At 43.5% G+C, this 21,178-nt stretch overlaps 1 protein-coding gene across 2 annotated transcripts in view; it reads right to left on the bottom strand.

Moving 5' to 3' along the window:
- The window catches only part of LOC125452665 (trifunctional enzyme subunit alpha, mitochondrial-like), a 117,877-nt gene that overhangs the window by 65,822 nt on the left and 30,877 nt on the right, over window positions 1-21,178 (bottom strand). For both annotated transcript variants that reach the window (XM_059645684.1, XM_048531328.2), the window contains exons 5-8: window positions 19,533-19,671; window positions 17,892-18,011; window positions 4,648-4,750; window positions 3,729-3,851 (exon numbers count right to left, since the gene is read on the bottom strand). In XM_059645684.1, coding sequence (XP_059501667.1) covers window positions 3,729-3,851; window positions 4,648-4,750; window positions 17,892-18,011; window positions 19,533-19,671 — 485 coding nt within the window. The remainder of the gene's footprint in view (window positions 1-3,728; window positions 3,852-4,647; window positions 4,751-17,891; window positions 18,012-19,532; window positions 19,672-21,178) is intronic.

Raw genomic sequence — 21,178 nt, forward strand, 5'->3', positions numbered from 1 at the left:
CTGTGGTGAGGAACAGGCACTTCAGCCCAACAAGTCCACACTGACTCAACCCCCTATAGCCCACCTAATCTACACTATGAATGCTATGGGCAATTTAGCATGGCTAATCCACCTAGCCTGCACATCTTTGTACTGTGGGAGGGAGCCAGAGCTCCCGGAGGAAACCTGGGCAGACAATGGGGTGAATAGGCAAACTCCACACAGACAGACAGTCACCCGAGGGTGGAATCGAACCCGGGCCCCTGTCACTGTGACACAGCAGTGCTAACCATTGAGTCACCATGTCGCCCAAAGACAGTTCTGAATCAGGTGGGACTTGAACCCGAGTTGCCTGGCCCAGCAGAAGGGATATTACCGCTGTCCCACAGGAGCAGATGGACAATATTGCAGCCAGACTTGCTACTGGCCAAAGATAGTTTAGAAACTAAGTTGTGAGGAGGACAGAATTTGCAAAGAGATATAGGTACAGTTAGTGAGTGGGAACAGAATTAGCAGATGGAGCACAATGTCGGATAATGAGGGGTTGTTCACTTTGACTTGGTTAATTACAAAGCAAAACATAATTTCAATGGGGAAAATAGAACACAGAACAGAATAGCACAGTACAGGCCCTTCAGCCCATGATGTTGTGCTGACCTATTATCCTACTCTAAGGTCAAACTACCCTGCATTCACGACATTTCACTTTCATTCAAGCAGCTATCCAAGAGTCACATAAATGTCCCTTAAGCATCGAACTGCACGAACACTGCCAGCAGTGCATTCCATGCGTCCACCGTTCTGTGCAAAGAACCTACGTCTGATATCTCTCCTATACCTTCTTCCAATCACCTTAAAATTATGCCCCCTCATAATAATTATTTCCACCCTGGGAAAAAGTCTCTGGTTACCCACCCTATCTATGCTTCTCATCATCATGTACACCTCTATCAAGGCACCTCTCATCCTTTTCTGCTCCAACGAGAAAAGTCCTAGCTCCTTCAACCTTTCCTCATAAGACCTGTCCTCCAGTTCAGGCAGCATCCTTGTAAATCACCACTGCATTCTCCCGAAAACTTCTACATCCTTCCTATAATAAGGCGACAGAACTGAACACCATGTTCCAAGTGCAGTCAAACATTGGTTTTATAGAGCTGCAGCTCAATTCCCGTCAATGAGAACCAACACACCATACGCCTTCTTTACAACCCTATCAACTTGGATAACAACTTTGAGGGATTTATGAACATGGGCCTCAAGATCCCTCTGTTCCTTCACACTGCCAAGAATCCTGCCATTGTTTGCAGAATTCTGCAGTAAAGAGATTGGCTGTTCTTATACTTCAGCCACATGAAATTAGAATGCAGGTACAGCAACTAATTAGGAAGGAAAATGGAACACTGGCCTTAATTGCAAGGGGAATGTAGTACAAAATGAGGGAAATTTATCCAAAATTGTACAGGCTTTGTTGAGACTGTACTTTGAAGACTGCACAGTTCCAGTATCCTTGCTTACGGAGGAATATATGTGCAATGAAAGTGGTTCAGCAAAAATTAATGTGATTAATTCCTGGGATGAAGGAGTTGTCTTATGAGGAAATGATGGACCAATATGTTGCAGTTTAGTAGAATGAGACACCATTGTAATGGAATGCATAAGATTCCAAGGGAGCGTAATAGGGTATACTTTGAGAGGGGTTTTTGTCTCATGGGGCAGCCTTGATCTAGAGCCACAACCAAAAGGTGCAGAAGAACCAACTATTAGCTAGAAATATTAATGTTAGAATAAGAAAATTATTATAGAAAAGAATTAATTAAGAATAAAAACTGGACTTGAAATCTGCTCTGCAGAACTACCAGGCTGCCATAAGCTGGCACTCCGTACAAGCTGAAAACAGTAACACGCCAGAAGTTCATAATTGGCCTGTAGTTAACTGTCTTTTGCCTACATCCTTTTTTTAAAACTGCAGCATGATATTTATTGTGTTCTAGTCCACTGGGACATGCCCAGAGTCCAGTGAATTTTGGTAAATTACCACTAACGCATCGACTATAACTTCCTCCACATTTTTCAGCACCTTGGGATGCTTTTCATCAGGACCAGGGAACCTATCTCCCTTTAGACCATCTAGTTTGCTCAGAACTACCCTTTTAGTGATAACAATTGAATCAAAGTCCTCACTTCCCATCATATCCTTATCAAGGAGATAACAAGGTGTAGAGCTGGACGAACATCAGAGGAGCAGAAAAGCTGATGTTTCAGACCTAGACCCTTCTTCAGAAAACTCTCTCATACTATCTCATATCCTTATCATTATTCTTTAGCATGTTGGACATAGTTTCCAGTGTGAAGAGTGACACAAAAGGCCTCAGCCATTTCAGCATGACCCAATTATTAACTCTCATCTTGTAAGCAACTTACATCCACTTGAGCCAGCCTTTTCCATTGTACATATTTATAAAAATTTTTCCTGTCTGTTTTTATATTCTGTGCTAGTTGCATTCATAATCTATGTTTCCTTTCTTTATTTCTTGCCTCATGGTTCTTTGTTGCTTTTTAAAGTTTTCCCAATCTTCATGTTTCCCACTACTCTTGATTACTTTGTAAGCCTGAGCTTTAACTGGATGCCTTCCTTTATTTCCTTAGTTACCCAAGGCTGCCTCTTTTTACCCTTGCTATCCTTGTTTTTGACCAGAATATTCTTTTTTTGAGCACTGTGAAAAATCTCTTTAAAAGCCTTCCACTGTTCCACCAACCAACTTATGTTCACAGTCTGGCTAAGCTAACTCCTTCCTCATAACATTGTAGTCTCCCTTGTTTAAGCATAAAACCCTGGTTTTACATGATACTATTTCACACTCCATTTGTAGCCAAAATTCAATCAATCAATCAGACTGTGGTCACGCTTTCTGAGAGGATTCCTAACTATGAGATCATTAATTTTACCTGTCTCATTACACAAACAAATCTAAGATTGCACGTTGCTTGTAGGTTTGAGAACATGCTGTTCAAGGAAGTTACAAATGAGTTCTATGAACTCCTCCTCAAGACTGCCTCTATCGACTTGATTCACCCTATCATTGGGGAGGCAATGGCCTAGTGGTATGTTCACTGGACTGGTAACCCAGGGACCCGGGTCTGAATCCCGCCATGGCAAATGATGGAATTTGAATTCAATGAATATCTGGAATTGAGAGGGACTCTGGTAAATACCATTTCATTTCTAACCCAGACAGATTTCTTATTATCAGACTAAGTGCATTTTATTTTAAACTCAGCAGAGGATTTAGGTCTCAAATATTTTTCAGCTTTATAGTTCTGCTAGCTGCTGGAAAGATGATTAAGTCAGTCTTCAGGACTGCAAACAGGAATAAACCCTCAACAGAAGAAATTCTTTATTGTAAAATAATCTGCTGAAGTAAATGGTTTCTTTTTACTTTTTTTCGAGAAACTAATTTTCATGGGAAAGTGCAATATATAGACAGGGCTTAATTTTAGTTGCCAATAAATGGGAGGTTTTGAATCATTTAAAAAAAAATCAGACTACAGCATTGTGGTAGTAAAACCTTGAATACTAGACCACAAGGATTCCAAATTAAATGCGGAAGCTCCCATTTGGCAAACCAGACAAATTTTAGAGGAACTTGTGAAACTTAGCATGAAAGAATAGTTAAAAATCAACATTAATAGTAACTTAAAAACTATGGTACAGAAAAAAAAAGTACTGCTTTGCAGTTGCAAATACTTACTGTCAACAAGTGTTTTCTTCTTTTGAACGGAGATCTGCTTATTTACTAGCCCTCTAGCACAAGCAATTGCTACTTCTTCCAGGTATTCCATTGTTCTCTCCTCTGGATTTTTCAGGCCAGGGCCTACAAAAATTTATGAAACACTGCATATTATTTATTTGATAAAGAAATTATTCACATTCTAAGAAACCACAAGATGAATTCACGCTAGAATGCAGATTTTTTTTTTACCAAAACATTTTAACGGTGCCTCTTCAACGTTTCGACTTGGGTAAATATCACTAACTTCATGGATTAATTAGCAAAAGAAGCAACGGTGATATGAGAAAAGAGGTTTTCTTGCAGCGAGTGGTTAAGGCATCTCAGAGCACGGCAAAGGCAGATTCAATTGAAGGATACAAGAAGGGGTTCAGACTGTTGTCTGAAAAGAAAAACGTGCAGGATAATGGACAGATGATAGGAGGATTGCATTAAGTGACTTAATAAGTCACGGAGCTGGGACAGACATAATGGGCTGTGTTTCCTTCCATACTCTAACAATCTGCTGCATGAAAAGTACTTAACTTTATGATATTGCTTTTGCTCGAGATTCTTTCACGAGTAGCATCAGTTTCATCCCACTTACTCTGTCCAGTGCAGGCCTCTAACTCGATGACTCTCCATTTTAAAAAGTTAGTTTCAGATGCCATATATTTCAAATATCTTTTTGAACACAATCATGTGAAGTATAATTGTTAAGATTAATGCAATATCAAATTACTGCTTCACAAAATCGAGAAGGAAAAGATGATACGTGCATGAAGTATTTTATATATTGTCAAGCTTGGTTCAGGGTTAGCAAAATCAATGGGCAATTTAATACACTTGCTATTACTAAGCCGGAATTATTGTTCTCAGATATTTTTGAAGAGAAGCTTACCAAGGGGAGAAACTAGTTGGTCAACCAAACCCATCTTCTTAGCTTTATCTGCCCGGATATTTTTCCCGGTCAACATCATATCGAAAGCATTAGGAAGACCAACCTGATAATAAACCATTTAAAAGGGAAAATCAGGTCATTGGCATACAACATCTATTACACAGAAATGGTTCATTCAATTCAAATAACCAGTATTTATATTCAATACTAGTTTTCTCCAAACCTAATTCCCCATCCCATAGAAGCAGATGCTGCTAATGTTTTCGCCTTCGTGTGTTTTTCTAGCTATTTCTCTCAAGTATACGTTGTGCCATCAGGTTCTATATGCTCACCACAGCAGTTATCATGACAGAGCACAGAAACAGATTCTTTGGTCCAACTTGTTTGTGCTGACCAGACATCCCAATCCGACCCAATCTCATTTGTCAGTATTCGGCCCAAATCCCTCTAAACTCTTCCTACTCATACACGATGCCTTTTAAATATTGTAATTGCACCGCCTCTGCTACTTAGACTGGCAGCTTGTTCCTCTGCATGAAAACATTGCCCACAGGTCCTTTTTAAATCTTTTCCATCTCACCTTTAAACCAATGCCCTCTCGTTTTGGACTCCCTTAACGTAGGCAAAAGACCACGGCAACTCATCCTATCAATACCCCTCATGGTTTTATAAACTTCTGTAAGGATGCTCCTTGAGAAAAAAGCCCCAGCTTATGCAGTCTCTCATGAGAATTCACATCCTCCAACCCTGGCAACATCCTTGTAAATCTTTTCTGCACCCTCTCAAGTTTAACAACATCCTTCCTATAGAAGGGTGACCAGAATTCTAAGTAGCATTCTGCAAGTGAACTCAACAATGTCCTCTACAGATCCAACATAACACGCTAAGTTGCACACTCAATGCACTGGCCAATGAAGGTAAGCATACCAAGATAATAAAATGTGAGGCTGGATGAACACAGCAGGCCAAGCAGCATCTCAGGAGCACAAAAGCTGACGTTTCGGGCCTAGACCCTTCATCAGAGAGGGGGATGGGGAGAGGAAACTGGAATAAATAGGGAGAGAGGGGGAGGCGGACCGAAGATCGAGAGTAAAGAACAGTCCCTCTTCCACACCTACACAGGCCCCAAACCCCACCTCTTCCTCCGGTACATTGATGACTGTATCGGCGCCGCCTCTTGCTCCCCAGAGGAGCTCGAACAGTTCATCCACTTCACCAACACCTTCCACCCCAACCTTCAGTTCACCTGGGCCATCTCCAGCACATCCCTCACCTTCCTGGACCTCTCAGTCTCCATCTCAGGCAACCAGCTTGTAACTGATGTCCATTTCAAGCCCACCGACTCCCACAGCTACCTAGAATACACCTCCTCCCACCCACCCTCCAGCAAAAATTCCATCCCCTATTCCCAATTCCTCCGCCTCCGCCGCATCTGCTCCCACGATAAGACATTCCACTCCCGCACATCCCAGATGTCCAAGTTCTTTAAGGACCGCAACTTTCCCCCCACAGTGATCGAGAACGCCCTTGACCGCGTCTCCCGTATTTCCCGCAACACATCCCTCACACCCCGCCGCCGCCACAACCGCCCTAAGAGGATCCCCCTCGTTCTCACACACCACCCTACCAACCTCCGGATACAACTCATCATCCTCCGACACTTCCGCCATTTACAATCCGACCCCACCACCCAAGACATTTTTCCATCCCCACCCCTATCTGCTTTCTGGAGAGACCACTCTCTCCGTGACTCCCTTGTTCGCTCCACACTCCCCTCCAACCCCACCACACCTGGCACCTTCCCCTGCAACCGCAGGAAATGCTACACCCCCCACACCTCCTCCCTCACCCCTATCCCAGGCCCCAAGATGACATTCCACATTAAGCAGAGGTTCACCTGCACATCTGCCAATGTGGTATACTGCATCCACTGTACCCGGTGCGGCTTCCTCTACATTGGGGAAACCAAGCGGAGACTTGGGGACCGCTTTGCAGAACACCTCCGCTCAGTTCGCAACAAACAACTGCACCTCCCAGTCGCAAACCATTTCCAGTCCCCCTCCCATTCTCTAGATGAGATGTCCATCAATGGGCCTCCTGCACTGCCACAATGATGCCACCCGAAGGTTGCAGGAACAGCAACTCATATTCCGCCTGGGAACCCTGCAGCCATATGGTATCAATGTGGACTTCACCAGTTTCAAAATCTCCCCTTCCCCTACTGCATCCCTAAACCAGCCCAGTTCGTCCCCTCCCCCCACTGCACCACACAACCAGCCCAGCTCTTCCCCCCCCCACCCACTGCATCCCAAAACCAGTCCAACCTGTCTCTGCCTCCCTAACCGGTTCTTCCTCTCACACATCCCTTCCTCCCACCCCAAGCCGCACCCCCATCTACCTTCTAACCTCATCCCACCTCCTTGACCTGTCCGTCTTCCCTGGACTGACCTATCCCCTCCCTACCTCCCCACCTATACTCTCTCCACCTATCTTCTTTACTCTCCATCTTCGGTCCGCCTCCCCTCTCTCCCTATTTATTCCAGTTCCCTCTCCCCATCCTCCTCTCTGATGAAGGGTCTAGGCCCGAAATGTCAGCTTTTGTGCTCCTGAGATGCTGCTTGGTCTGCTGTGTTCATCCAGCCTCACATTTTATTATCTTGGAATTCTCCAGCATCTGCAGTTCCCATTATCTCTGATACTAAGGTAAGCATACCAAATGCCTTCTTCACCACCCTGTCCACCTACACTATGCACTTGCACCTCTTGTTCTCTTTGCTCAGCTACACTCACCAGGGCCCTAGCATTAACTATAAAAGTCCTACCCGGGTTTGTCTTACCAAAATGCAACACCTCTTATTTATTTAAATTAAACTCCATCTGTCACTTAATAAAATGTGAGGCTGGATGAACACAGCAGGCCAAGCAGTGCTGCTTGGCCTGCTGTGTTCATCCAGCCTCACATTTTATTATCTTGGATTCTCCAGCATCTGCAGTTCCCATTATCTCCATCTGCCACTTGTCAGCTCATTTGCCTATCTGACCAAGGTCCCATTGTACTCCGAGGCAATCTCCTTCACTGTCCACTACACCACCTATTTGGTTTTATCTGTAAACTTACAAACCATACCTCCTATATTCACATCCAAATCACTTACATAAATGACAAAATGCAGTGGACCCAGCACTGATCCTTGTGGTAACCCTCTGTCTCTTAACATTCAAGCCAATTTTGTACACAATTGGTTCACTCTCCCTGGATCCCTTGTGATTCAACCTTACTAACAAGTGTACCTTCTAGAACCTTGTCAAACACTTTGTGAAGTCCATACTGCTCTGTCTACGTCAATTCTCCATCACCTGTTCAAAAACTCAATCATGTCAGTCCGACACGATTTCCCATGTGAACCATCGGTTTCCTCCGGGTGCTCCGGTTTCCTCCCACAGACCAAAGATGTGCAGGCTAGGTGGATTGGCCGTGCCAAATTGCCTATAGTGTTCACGGGTGTGTGGGTTATGGGGAATGAGTCTGGGTGGGATACTGCAAGGAGCGGCGTGGGCCTGTTGGGCCAAAGGGCCTGTTCCCACACTGTAGCGAATCTAATCTAACCTAACCTTCATCATTCCTTGCCTTTCCAAATGTATTTAAATCCTGTCCCTCAGAATCCCCTCCAACAACTTCTCCAGGGGGAGGAGGAGCAGCCAGAAGTCAATGTGTACAGTGGCACAAATGACATAAGTAGAAATAGGGATGTGGTCCTGCAGAATGATTGTAGAGGGCTAGGAAATATTTCAAAAACCACGACCGTGACGGTGGTAATCTCCAGAATACATCCAGTGCCGCGTGCTAATGAGGGCAAGAACAGGACGATATGGCAGCTGAATGTCTTGGTAAAGATTTGGTGCAGGGGACAGGGATTTAGATTCCCAGAACATTGGGATCTTTTCCAGGGCAGAGGTGACGCGTTCAAGAGGGACGGCGTACACCTGAACTGGAGGGAGAAAATATCCTGGCAGGCAGATTTGCTAGCTCTACAAGGAGATGCTGACGCATAAGATATACATGCATTTGGAAAGACATGGTTTAATTAGGAGCCGAGATAATGGGAACTGCAGATGCTGGAGAATCCGAGATAAGAAAGTGTGGAGCTGGAGAACACAGCAGGCCAAGCAGCATCTTAGGAGCACAAAAGCTGACGTTTCGGGCCTACAAGGAGAGCTCAGCATGGCTCAATGCATGGGAGATCATGCCTCACAAATTTGTTAAGTTCTTTGATGAAGTAACCATGAAGGTTAATGAGGACAGTCATTAAACATAGTCTATATGGATTTCAGTAAGACCTTTAATAAGGTTCCACATAGTAGGCTGCTCTGGAAGATTGGATCACATGGAATCCAGGGATAGCTGGAAAACAGGATACATAAAAAAATATAAAAGTCGCAGGAGGATCATAGCACCTGGGAAAGAGGGCCAAGAAAAGGCAACTGGAGTTTAATACAGATAAGCGTCAAGTGTTGCATTTTGGAAAGTCAAATCAAGGTCAGAATTTGAAGGTGAATGGTGGGGCCTTAAGGAGTTCAGGTGCATGGTTCTCTGGAAGTGGAGTCACAGGTAGACAGGGCGGTGCAGAATGCTTTTAGCACACTGAGTATAGAAATTTGGAAGTTTTGTTGCAGTTGTACAGGACATTGGTGAGGCCACACTTGGAGTATTGTATTCAGTTTTGGTCACCTTGCTACAGGAAAGATGTCATTAAACTGGAAAGAGTGCAGAAGAAATTGCCAAGGATGTTGCCTTGACAAGGGACTGAGTTAGAAGGAGAGGTCCGACAAGCTAGGACTTTTTTCTTTGTGCATAGAAGACTGAGGCAGGGGATCTTATAGAAGCGTATAAGATCATGAGAGACATGGATACGATGAACGCATTCAGTGCTTTACTCAGGGTTGGGGAATCGAGGACTAAAGGGCATCAGTTTAAGGTAAGAGTAGAAGGAATACATGGGAACCTGAGAGGCAATTTGTTTTTTTTTTACACAGAGGGTGGTGTACATATGGGAATGGGTTGCCAGTGGAGTAGATGAGGCAGGTACATGAACAACATTAAGAACGGATTTGGATGGATATATGGATGGGAAGGACTCAGAAGGATACGGGTCAAATGCAGGAAAATTGGGTTAGTGTGGTTAGACATTTTGGTCGGCACAGACCAGTTTGGGCCAAAGGGCCTGTCTCAGTGCTGTAACTCTATAACTTAGCCAACTCGGAGAGAAGGCTCTCCGAGCTATACTTACCCAGCTTTTCGCTGAGAGTCTTTCATAAACAATGGCACCTCATTAGCCAACCTCCAGTCTTCCACCATCTACCAATGGCTGTCAATGGTATAAATATCTCAGCAAAGAGGTCAGCAATTTCTTCCCCAGCTTCCCACAAAATTCTAGGAAACATTTAATCAGGTCCCGGGGATTTATCTACCTTTCTATATTTTAAGACTTCCAGCACTTACTCTTCTGTAATATGAACTCTTGAATTCAACAATTTCCGGAGCTTCCATAACCCTCTCCCAAGTAAATACTGATAGGCCCTGTTTTGTCCCTAGATAACAAGGTAGGTGAACACAGCAGGCCAAGCAGCATCAGAGGAGCAGGAAGGCTGACGTTTCGGGCTGAGACCCAGAAATCTGAAGAAGGATCGAGGCCCGAAACTGAACTTTTTGATCAGCCCTATCCTTTTTCATAACTATTTTGTAACTAACAATAGCATGATCACTTGCCCTAAGGTGCTCCTTCAATGACACCTCAGTCACTTGGCCTGCTTCATTTCCCAGTCAGTCAATTGTTACTCCTTTTCTAATAGGTACATCCACAAACTGAATCAGAAGGCTTTCTTGTACACTTAAATTCCTCCCCATCCAACCCATTAACACTGTGAGAGAAAAAGTCGATGTTTGGAAAAGTTAAAAGCCCCTACCATTACAAGGTTATTCTTGTTACATATTTGCTTCTCAATTTCCCACTGTTAGGGGAGGGGTTTGGAATGCGCTCCCAACAAGTCGATCATCCCTTTCTGGTCTACCATGAAATTTCATTAGATGTTCTCCCAGGAATATTCTCCCGAAGTACAGTCATAGTGCTGTCTCCAACCAAAAACGCCACTCTCTGTAAGACCATAAGACCCAGGAGCAGAAATTAGGCCATTTAGCCCATCAAGTCTGCTCCACCATTCAATCATGGCTGATTAGATCCTCAACCCCATTCTCCTGCTTTCTTCCCGTAACCCTTGATCCCCTGGATAAGTAAGGACTTATCTATCTCAGTCCTAAAAGTACTCAATGACCTGGCCTCCACAGCCTTCTGTGGCAGTGAATTGCATAAATTCACCACTCTGGCTGACGAAGTTTCTCCATACCTCTGTTCTAAAAGGTCTTCCCTTTACTCTAAAACTGTGCCCATTGAGTCCGATACTCTTCTGCCAATGGAAGCATCTTCCCAACACCCACTTGGTCCAGGCTATTCAGTATTCTTGAAGTTTCAATTAGATTCCCCCCTCATCCTTCTAAACTCCAATGATTTTAGTCCCCAAGTCCAAAACGTTCCTTATATGTTAAGCTTTCCATTCCTGGGGCCACTCTTGCGAGCCTCCTCTGAATCTGCTCGAGGGCTAGTATATCCTTCCTGAGATAATGGGCCCAAAAACTGCACACAATATTCCAAATGTGGCCTGCTCAGAGCCTTATAAAGCCTCAGCCGTGCATCCCTGCTTCAAGTTCTCTCAAAATAAATTCCAACATTACATTTGCCTTCCTGACTACTGACTCAACCTGCAAGTTTACCTTGAGAGAACCCTGGACTAGAACTCCCAAGCCTCTTTGTCCTTCTGACTTCTAAATTTTGTCCCAATCTAGAAAACAGTCTGTGCTTTTATTTTTCTGACCTAAGTGCATGACCTCACATTTTCGCACATTGTACTCGATCTGCCACTTCTTTGCCCACTCTCCTAACCTGTCCAAATCCTTCGGCAGCCTCCCACCTCCTCAATACGACCTGTCCCTCCACCCATCTTTGTATCATCTACAAACTTAGCCATCCTGCCCACAGTTCCTTCATCTAGATCATTTATACATAAAGTGAAAAGTTGTGGTCCCAACACTGACCCTAGCGGACACCACTTGTCACTGGGTGCCATCCTGAGAAAGACCCCTTTAACCCCACTCTCTGCTTTCTGCCAGACAGCCAATCTTCTATCCATGCTAGCACCTTGCCTATAACACCACGGGCCCTTAACTTATTTAGCAGCCTCCTGTATGGCACCTTATCAAAGGCCTTTTTGAAGTCTAGGTAGATAACATCCATTGGATCTCCTCAGTCTACCCTGCTCATTACTTCCCCAAAAGATTTATCAAGCATGACCTCCCCTTGATGAAACCATGCGACGTGGCCCTATGTTAGTGTACACTTTCAAATATTCAGAAATCTCATCTCTTAGAATAGACTCCAAATTCTTACCTATGACTGAGGTTAGGCTAATCGACCTTTAATTTTCCATCTTTTGCCTTATACCATTTTTAAACAGGGGTGCCATGTTCGCGATTTTCCAGTCCTCTGGGACCCTCTCTGACTCCAGCGATTCTTGAAAGATCACCACTAATGCTTCCACTATCTCTTCAGCTATCTCCTTTAGAACTCTGGGGTATAGTCCATCGGGTCCAGGTGATTTGTCCACATTCAGGCCAATCAGTTTCACTACCACTTTTTTCTTGGTGCTGGCCACCATACACAGCTCTGGTCCCTGACTCTATTGAATTTTTGGGATATTACTCTTGTCTTCCACCAAGAAAACTGATGCGAAGTAATTATTCTGTTACTCAGCCATTTCCTTGTTCACCACTACCATTTCTCCATCGTCATTTTCCAGTGGTCCAATATCCGCTTTTGCCCTATATATACACACCTGAAAAAACTCTTGCAGTCTTCATTTATATTAGTGGCTAGCCTACCCTCATATTTAATCTGCTCCCTCATTTTTTTCTGTTGCCCTCTGTTGATCTTTGTAAGCTTCTCAGTCCTCTGGTTTCCCACTGCCCTTCACCACATCATATGCCTTCTCTTTTGCTTTTATGCTATCCCTGATTTCCTTAGTCAGCCATGGTTGCCTCATCCTCTTTGCTTCTTTTTTCCTAGAGTTGAATTTTTGCTGTGTCTCTTGAATTATTCCCAGAAACTCTTGCCATTGCCGTTCACTCTCTTTCTTGATAGGCTCCTCTTCCAGTCAATCCTCCCAGCTCCTCTCTCATACCTCTGCAGTCGCCTTTACTCAGCTGTAACACCGTTATCTCTGATTCTAACTTCTCCATCTCAAATTACAGAGTAAATTCTATCATCTTATGATCACTGCCTCTGAAGGGTTGCTTTACCTTAAGCTGTCTTATCAAGTCTGCCTCATTGCACAACACTAAATTCAGTACTGCCCGTACCCTTGGGGGCTCCACCACGAGCTGCTCCAAAAAGCCATATCGTAGACATTCCACAAACTCTTTTTCTTGCAGTGCACTACCAATATAATTTTCCCAATTCACCTGCATATTGAAATCCCCCCTGATGGCTGTGGCTTTGCCTTTCTGACACAGCTTTTCTATCTTCTGGTGTATCTTGCGCTCCAGCTCCTGACGACTGTTTGGAAGCATGTACACAACTCCAACTATGGTTGTTTTACCTTTGCAGTTCATCGATTCACGGAGAGCAGTGGAGGCCGGGACGTTGGACGCCTTCAAGGCAGAGATCGACAAATTCTTGATCTCACAAGGAATCAAGGGCTACGGGGAGAGTGCAGGGAAGTGGAGTTGAAATGCCCATCAGCCATGATTTAAATGGCGGAGTGGACTCGATGGGCTGAATGGCCTTGCTTCCACTCCTATGTCTTACGGTCTTAATTTTACTTACACGGATTCCACACCATCTGACCGCACATCTTACCTTCCTACTGATTTAATTTCATTTCTCACTAATAAGGCAACCCCACCCCCTCAGACCACCTGCCTATCTTTTCGATAGGATGCACACCGTTGCATATTCAGTTCCCAATCCTGGTCCCCTTGCAGACATGTCTCGGTGATGCCTACCACATCATACCTGCCAGTTTCAATCTGTGCCACAAGCTCATTTACCTTATTCCTTATACTGCGTGCATTCAGATATAACATCTTCAATCCCGTATTAACCCTCCCTCTTCTCATTTTCATTCGTTATCCCAATGTTTCATTGTTAGCCTGGTCCAAACATTCTGTCCTATTTGTCCGTGTGCTGGAGATTTCAATAACCTCTCCTGAGTTCTCCTTCCCTGTCATTTCTTTCCTATTTTTCCACTTAGTTGAATCTACTGCTTTGTTTCCACCAGGGCAAGTTTCACCATTCCCTTCCCCCTCCCACTTTCTAGTTTAAAGTTCTGTTGACCAACCTATTTACCCTTTTCACTTGAACAATGACCCCAGCTCAATTCAGGTGGAGACTGTCCAAACAGTACAGATCCCTCCTATTCCAATACTGATACTAGTGCTCCATGAAAAGGAGCCCCTCCTTCTCGCTCCACTCTTTTAGCCATGGGTTTACTTCCCTTCTTCTCATATCCCTACGCCAATTAACATGTGGCTCAGGCAGTAATCCAGAGATTATAACCCTTGAGGACCTGTTCTTTAATTTGGTTCCTAACTGCTGATAATCTCTGAACAGGTCCTCTTTCCTAGTCGCCTATGTTGTTTGTTCTGAGGTGGACCACAACACTTGGGTCCTCACCACCCCCCTGCTCCAATATCCTTTCAAGCCAGTCAGAGATATCCCTAATGCTGGCACTGGGCAGGCAACACACCACGCGGGACTCTCAATCCTGCTTACAAAAGATACTATCACCATAATTATAGAATCCCCTACAACTACCACCTGCCTTTTTGCTGTCCCTTCTTGAATGGCCTCCCTCACCACGGTGCAGTGGTCAGTTGGCTCATCCTCCCTGCAGTCCTTTTCCTCATCGACTAAGGGAGTAAGTACCTCATACGTGTTGGACAAGGTCAAGAGCTTCGGCTCCTCTGTTCTTGGTTGCAGGATCCCTCTACCACTGCTTACAGTCACACCCTGCTGTTCCTGGCCACTGACCAAATTTGAATTACTTCATCTACCAGGTGTGACTGCCTCCTGAAACAACTCACGCAAGTACTTCTCACCCTCCTAGATGTGTCGCAGCGTTTGAAGCTCTGATTCCAGCTCATCAACTTGAAGCCGAAGTTCCTTGAGCAACCAACACTTGCTGCAAATATGGTCACTGCAGCTCGCGATGGCATCAGCCAGCTCCCACATCATACAGCTAGAGCACATCACCTGTCCAGCCATCTCCACTTAGTTAATTAGTTTATCTAATTTATTATAATGAGTTAATTACTTCGGTTGATACTTTCCTCCCTCTGACAGCTTCCTGCCCAAACAAAAAAGAAAAATTCCTCGATGCTAGAATACCAAAAGAATTAAAAACCTGCGATAGGGTTAGGTTGGTATCAATGTGGACTTCACCAGTTTCAAAATCTCCCCTTCCCCCACTGCATCCCTAAACCAGCCCAGTTCATCCCCTCCCCCCACTGCACCACACAACCAGCCCAGCTCTTCCCCCCCACCCACTGCATCCCAAAACCAGTCCAACCTGTCTCTGCCTCCCTAACCGGTTCTTCCTCTCACCCATCCCTTCCTCCCACCCCAAGCCGCACCCCCAGCTACCTACTAACCTCATCCCACCTCCTTGACCTGTCCGTCTTCCCTGGACTGACCTATCCCCTCCCTACCTCCCCACCTACACCCTCTCCACCTATCTTCTTTACTCTCCATCTTCGGTCCGCCTCCCCCTCTCTCCCTATTTATTCCAGTTCCCTCCCCCCATCCCCCTCTCTGAAGAAGGGTCTAGGCCCGAAACGTCAGCTTTTGTGCTCCTGAGATGCTGCTTGGCCTGCTGTGTTCATCCAGCCTCACATTTTATTATCTTGCAATCTCCAGCATCTGCAGTTCCCATTATCCCTCACCTACCTTACTCACTCTCCAGAGTCTTTTTGTTTTGGCTCAGGGAGGAGGATGGGTGGGAGACACTGCACTTGTAGTGCTTCAGATTCAGACAATGCCCAAATATAGTAGTTCACTTCCGAGCTTGCGCTGTCACCATTCCCGCCACCGAATCAAGTAGGACTGTCTCACGAGTTAAGTTTCTTTTTAAGCAACTATCTTACCTCTCCCTACTCTTTCGTCTCCTTTTCGATCCTTCCTACAGCATCTACACCCCAGAACATTAAGCTGCCAGTCCTGTCCATCTGAGCCATGTTTCTATAATAGCTACGTTATCCCAGTCCCACATTCTCAGTAATACCCAAAGTTCACCTGCCTTACCTATCAGGCGTCCAGTTGAATTTTTCAGTCTTGCCTCGATCTCTGCTAAGCTCTGGTCTACCTTGACTGTTTGACTTGCTCCCCTTGTGAACTGTGCCAGCTTCAGCATTTTCTCACTATCTCTTTGGTTCCCATCACACTTTACCAGTTTAAAGCCTCTTGAGCAGCAGTAGCATATCTCCCTGCAAGAATATTGATGCCCTTGCAACCTGTCCCTCTTATACATTGCTATCCTTTGAGATCTCAATGGTTCACAAAAATGTGAATCTTTGCTTCCCTGCACCAGCTCCTCATCCAAGCATTCATCTGTTCTACCCTCCTATTCCCACACTCACTAGCACGTGGCACCAGTAATAGTCCAGATATTACTTGCCTCAATGTTCTACTTTTTAACCACCTACTTAGTTTCGTCATACCTCTCTGCAATATCTCATCCTGTTCCCAAACCATGTCATCAGTACCAACGTGTGCCATGATGTCCTGCTGGTCATTCTCCACTTTCAGAATATTCTGCACCCTCTCCAAGACAGGGAGCAACACACTATCCTGACGTCTTTCTGATGACTGCAGAAATGTTTGTCTGTGCACCCATCTATACAGAACTCGTGGCTTAAAAAAATAAATCCTACCGGAATTGTTCAAGATTGGATTATATTATAAACTGTTTTTAAATTTTATAGCTTGAGAAATGAAGCCTGGTGTTTGCTTGCTCTCTCTTCATGGCCTTAGTAATCTATTTCACCACTTTAAAAAGTATTTGAGCACAAAGATCCATTTGGTCCTCCACTCCATTCACTCTTAATATTCAGCAGTATGCGGCCACCCTATTCTTGCTAGCAAAATGCCTCATCTCTCATGCATCGATATTGAAATTCACCTACTTGCACAATGGCAAACTTATTAATATCTTCTTGCACTTTATCACATTTTTCGTTTGTAGTAACTACACCTCCAAACTTGACACATTTTGAAATTGTACTTACGATTCCCAAGTTCAAGTTAATCCAGTACGTCATGAACAATGGTTCAAAATCAATCCCTGAGGAAAGTAATTTCCAATGTTTCGTAGCCCAGTTGAACCCCATTCAATTACTTCACATTAGTCATTGGTCACTTGTTCAGCATGCAGTAATTGTTGAAGACCTTTCAAAAACCTTGATATATTGTATATCTTGTATTACCCACATCTCTCCTTTGTTACTTCCTTCACTACATTTGGTCAAGCACAAGTGTTCTTTTTATAATATGTGCAGTTTCATTCTTGTATTACTCTTTAGTAGTCTTTTTCATTTATACCTTTGAGTAAAGATTTCATCGTTTTCCCACCACAAACAAGTAAACTGATCTATAGTTTTTTTGACTTGTTTTACATCCCTAATTAAATGTAGAAGTAAGAGAAGCCGTGTATCTGTCCTCTGACAGAATTTCACACAGTCAGTAAAACGTATGCCTTAGCTACCTCTTTCTTAACTTTTGATATGCACGTAAGTACTGTGGCCAATATTGCAAAGAGTTTACAACAAGACAGTCTCAAGGATCAACTTATTGATCAAATCTCGAAATTCATGCTCCGACCAATCTAACACAAATATTTCTCCTGGTTAGCTACACATTTTCTCAGGTATTGCCAGAACATCATTTGAAGGTTGTTACAAAAAATTTTAGAGTGAATTTCAGTCAAAGGCCCTTTGGTCCATTATGTTTGGTATTTTTCTTAAAATTATACTGATTCCACTTTTGCTTATGCTTGAATTTTGCACTAAGTTTGATGACTAAAAACAATGCAGTCATTGCAGTCTGCATTACAACTGACTTTAAACATTAAAAATAAATTACCATCTTTGGTAGCCGCTGAGTACCACCAGCTCCTGGCAGTAAGCCAAGCATAACTTCCGGAGTGCCAAATACGGTCTTGCTGTCCTTTGTTGCTATCCGGTAATGGCAGGCGATGGCAACCTAAACACACGTGCAAGAACTTAACTTCTGTGGCAGTATGAAAATGATTACACTTTTTTGATTAAATTACATAATTTGTTTTGATTTTATCATGTACTTAATTCTACAGTGAAAGGCTTGCACCAAATCAATTGTACAGACCAAAGGAATCACAATTCTGTGAATGATTATACGTTAGGAAAAAGAATTCAGTTTATAGGGGCCAACTCTACCAAAGACTAACTTACCTCTTTGCATGCCTCCACAATTAATTCAAACATGAAGCTTTTCAATCTTTTGAATATAGAATAAAACTTTCTGCCTTCACCGATAAATTGTGCTTTATCCATGAAAGCAATTCTCTCATCAGCGTAAAAATCAGAAATTCAAATTCCTGTTATGTATTAATGCGCTCAGAGAAAATAAAAATTGAGACTAGTGCCAAATTATGGATTCTAATGGTCAAATTATTAGGTCAGGTGACACAAACCAGGAGTGTGGGGGGTGGGGGGTTGGGAAAACGACACTGGGACCCAGGTGAGAACAGGAGGGCGGGGAGGGCGTGGCATGTCTGCACGTGTGTAAAAATCCCTTTCTTCAGGTATTTCCCAGAAGAGAGTTTTCAGGGTCCTGCCCCTCACAACACACACATATATACAGGCTTCTGGGCTCTCTTCCATTCTCATACCAGTGGGTTTTGCACCTCCCCGCTTACAAAAATCGCACGTGCTTCCTTGCAGTACAGACTGCAGTTATTGGTCAGATATTTTTAGTCGTGGAATGGCAGAAGGTAAATATGACTTGGAGAAGTACTAAGCTAAAACCCTCTTTAAAAAAATTACACATTCTTGTGGTGGAAGGCGTTGAAAATGGGGTGTTAAAATTAATACGATAAATGCATTGATCCCTTTGAGGGAAAAAGCACGATAAGTTCAGCCAGTAGGAATTCATGAAAAAAGGTCCGGGAAGTTTGTTTCTAACTCAGTTTCTATTGAGAAAAGAAGTCCTCACCATGATTTATTTTATTTCAAGATTATGAAAAGAAATTGATCCAGAAAAATTGTAATGTAAGGGTTCAAATTTTTAGGTAAGACAAACTTAAAATATAGCAGATATAATGAAAAGGAGATATTTAAAGATTCAGAGATACTCAATACAAATAAAAACACTGGAAATATGATGGCTTTCAGCTTCAGTCTCTTGCCACACATTTCTCTATAATTAGTTAGGTTACACATTTCAAGCGAGTTTTGAGAAGCCTTAGAATCCCTAGAAGCATGGCATTCCAACCGGAACTGCATCAACAAACACATTGGCTCCAAATCAATCTACCATCATCTGAGAAAAAGAACAGGAAATGACATCACCAAACGAAGCAAACCTAAACAGATAAATAGAAAGTGGGACATAACACCTTCACTGGAGGTTCACTGATGATGTTACCTAGAATGGTGACTGATTGTCTGGGAACAAACCTTCTAGCTCAGCGAATAAACTCACATCCACACACATTTCAAGCTGAAATTTGTCTCTGTATCATACCTCAAGACCACCTCCAAGGCAGGAACCATTGATAGCTGCTACAACAGGTTTGTTCGATTCTTCAATCTTCTGAAACATTTTCTGCCCCTCCTGAGATAAACGTGTCACTTCTTCCACAGATTTACATTCCTCTATCATACTGCAAATAAAAGTAAAGTTCATATATGACAATTTCTAAAACAAATATGGCTGCAGCCATTGTAGCGATTGGAATGATGGGGTCCCACATTGTGAAAAAATTCCAGAAATTTGATTCAGGTGCAATGGCTGAACAGTTCAGAAAACGTACGACCTCAAACGGAAATGCAAAGAGAGGACTTTTCCAGTTCTCCTCGATAATACAGATCTTGGGTCTGGGAGATTCTGACAAAGCACGCTTGGCAATTTGCTGCAGTACACACTGTAGCCACTTTATATTGGTCATGAAAATATAAATAATAACTGCAGTGGCAGAGGTTTGATGAAGGAGACTACTGTATCCTGAGTAGCTATTTGATCGGAACACCATTCACCACTTGCACTATTTACACACTCATTTGCTCTCAGTGAACATGAGCACAATAATCCTATGGACATTTGCAAAATTATAAAAGTTTTATTCTGATCAACTAAGAAGCTAAGTCATCTCTTTGACTGTGTGACTAACTGTTTAATCCAGCTACACGATCCTTCCTGTTAGTTGAGGTAAATGTTTTGATTTTTCTCTAGTTCCAAAAATTACACAACAAGCCAAGCAGATTCCCTCTAAGTTAATCATATCAGAAAGGATGAAGTAAATTTCACAAATTCTTTGAAATCAGCACCAGGGAAAGCAAGTCAGGGTTCATGGTCGGAAATAATTCAATAAGTTAGAAACACCAAAAACACAAGCAAAAAAGAGAAAGTAATGGTGAAGAGATAACACAGTGTGGAGCCGGAGGAAAACTGCAGGCCAGGCAGCAGAGGTGTAGGAAAGCTGACATTTCGGGTTGGGACCTTGCTTCAGAAAATACCCATTTCTGGGTATAGTTTTGTGAAATCTTCCATGACGTTCTAAACCAGCATTGTCCAACAAGCTGTGGATCTGGCCCATACACGGGCCTTTATCCAAGTCCCAAATCTAAGTGGATGTAAACAGAAGGTTGTCTTTGACAAATGCTGCAAAGCTGCTCAGCTAATCAGATCTTTTATTTCCTCCCAGCAACATTCACTGCTGATCAGGTTACTAGTCAGTCAACAGTAAACATGGGTGAGAAGGAGTCCCTGACTGCAAGACCTTCAATCAATGAAAAGGTATGAGAATGAAAATGCCAACCATATTCAATTTTCATAGCATGGGATGTTTTGAGATGAATAAATGGGGGTGAGGAAAGGCAATGGATTAGCAATAGTGGGTGCACAATCAGGTCCAAATGGGGCGAAATTCTAGGGTGGAGGGTAGCAGATTCCGAGGCTCAGGTCCAATGCTCCACCCTGGAATGCATGCGTGTACTTAGTGCTGCCTGACCAGGTCCATCGTCGGGGTGATGGCAGTTAAAGGTACTCTAAAAAACGACAATGTTGTCGAGGAGAATACTAAGACCCAGGCTACTAGGCTAGGTGGGACTGAGGTTCACATGGAAGAGATAATAGAAATCCTACAGAGTGTGAAAATAGATAAGTCCCCT

The sequence above is a fragment of the Stegostoma tigrinum genome, chromosome 4 (assembly GCF_030684315.1).
Source record: "Stegostoma tigrinum isolate sSteTig4 chromosome 4, sSteTig4.hap1, whole genome shotgun sequence".
In the NCBI taxonomy this organism is placed as follows: Eukaryota; Metazoa; Chordata; class Chondrichthyes; order Orectolobiformes; family Stegostomatidae; genus Stegostoma; species Stegostoma tigrinum.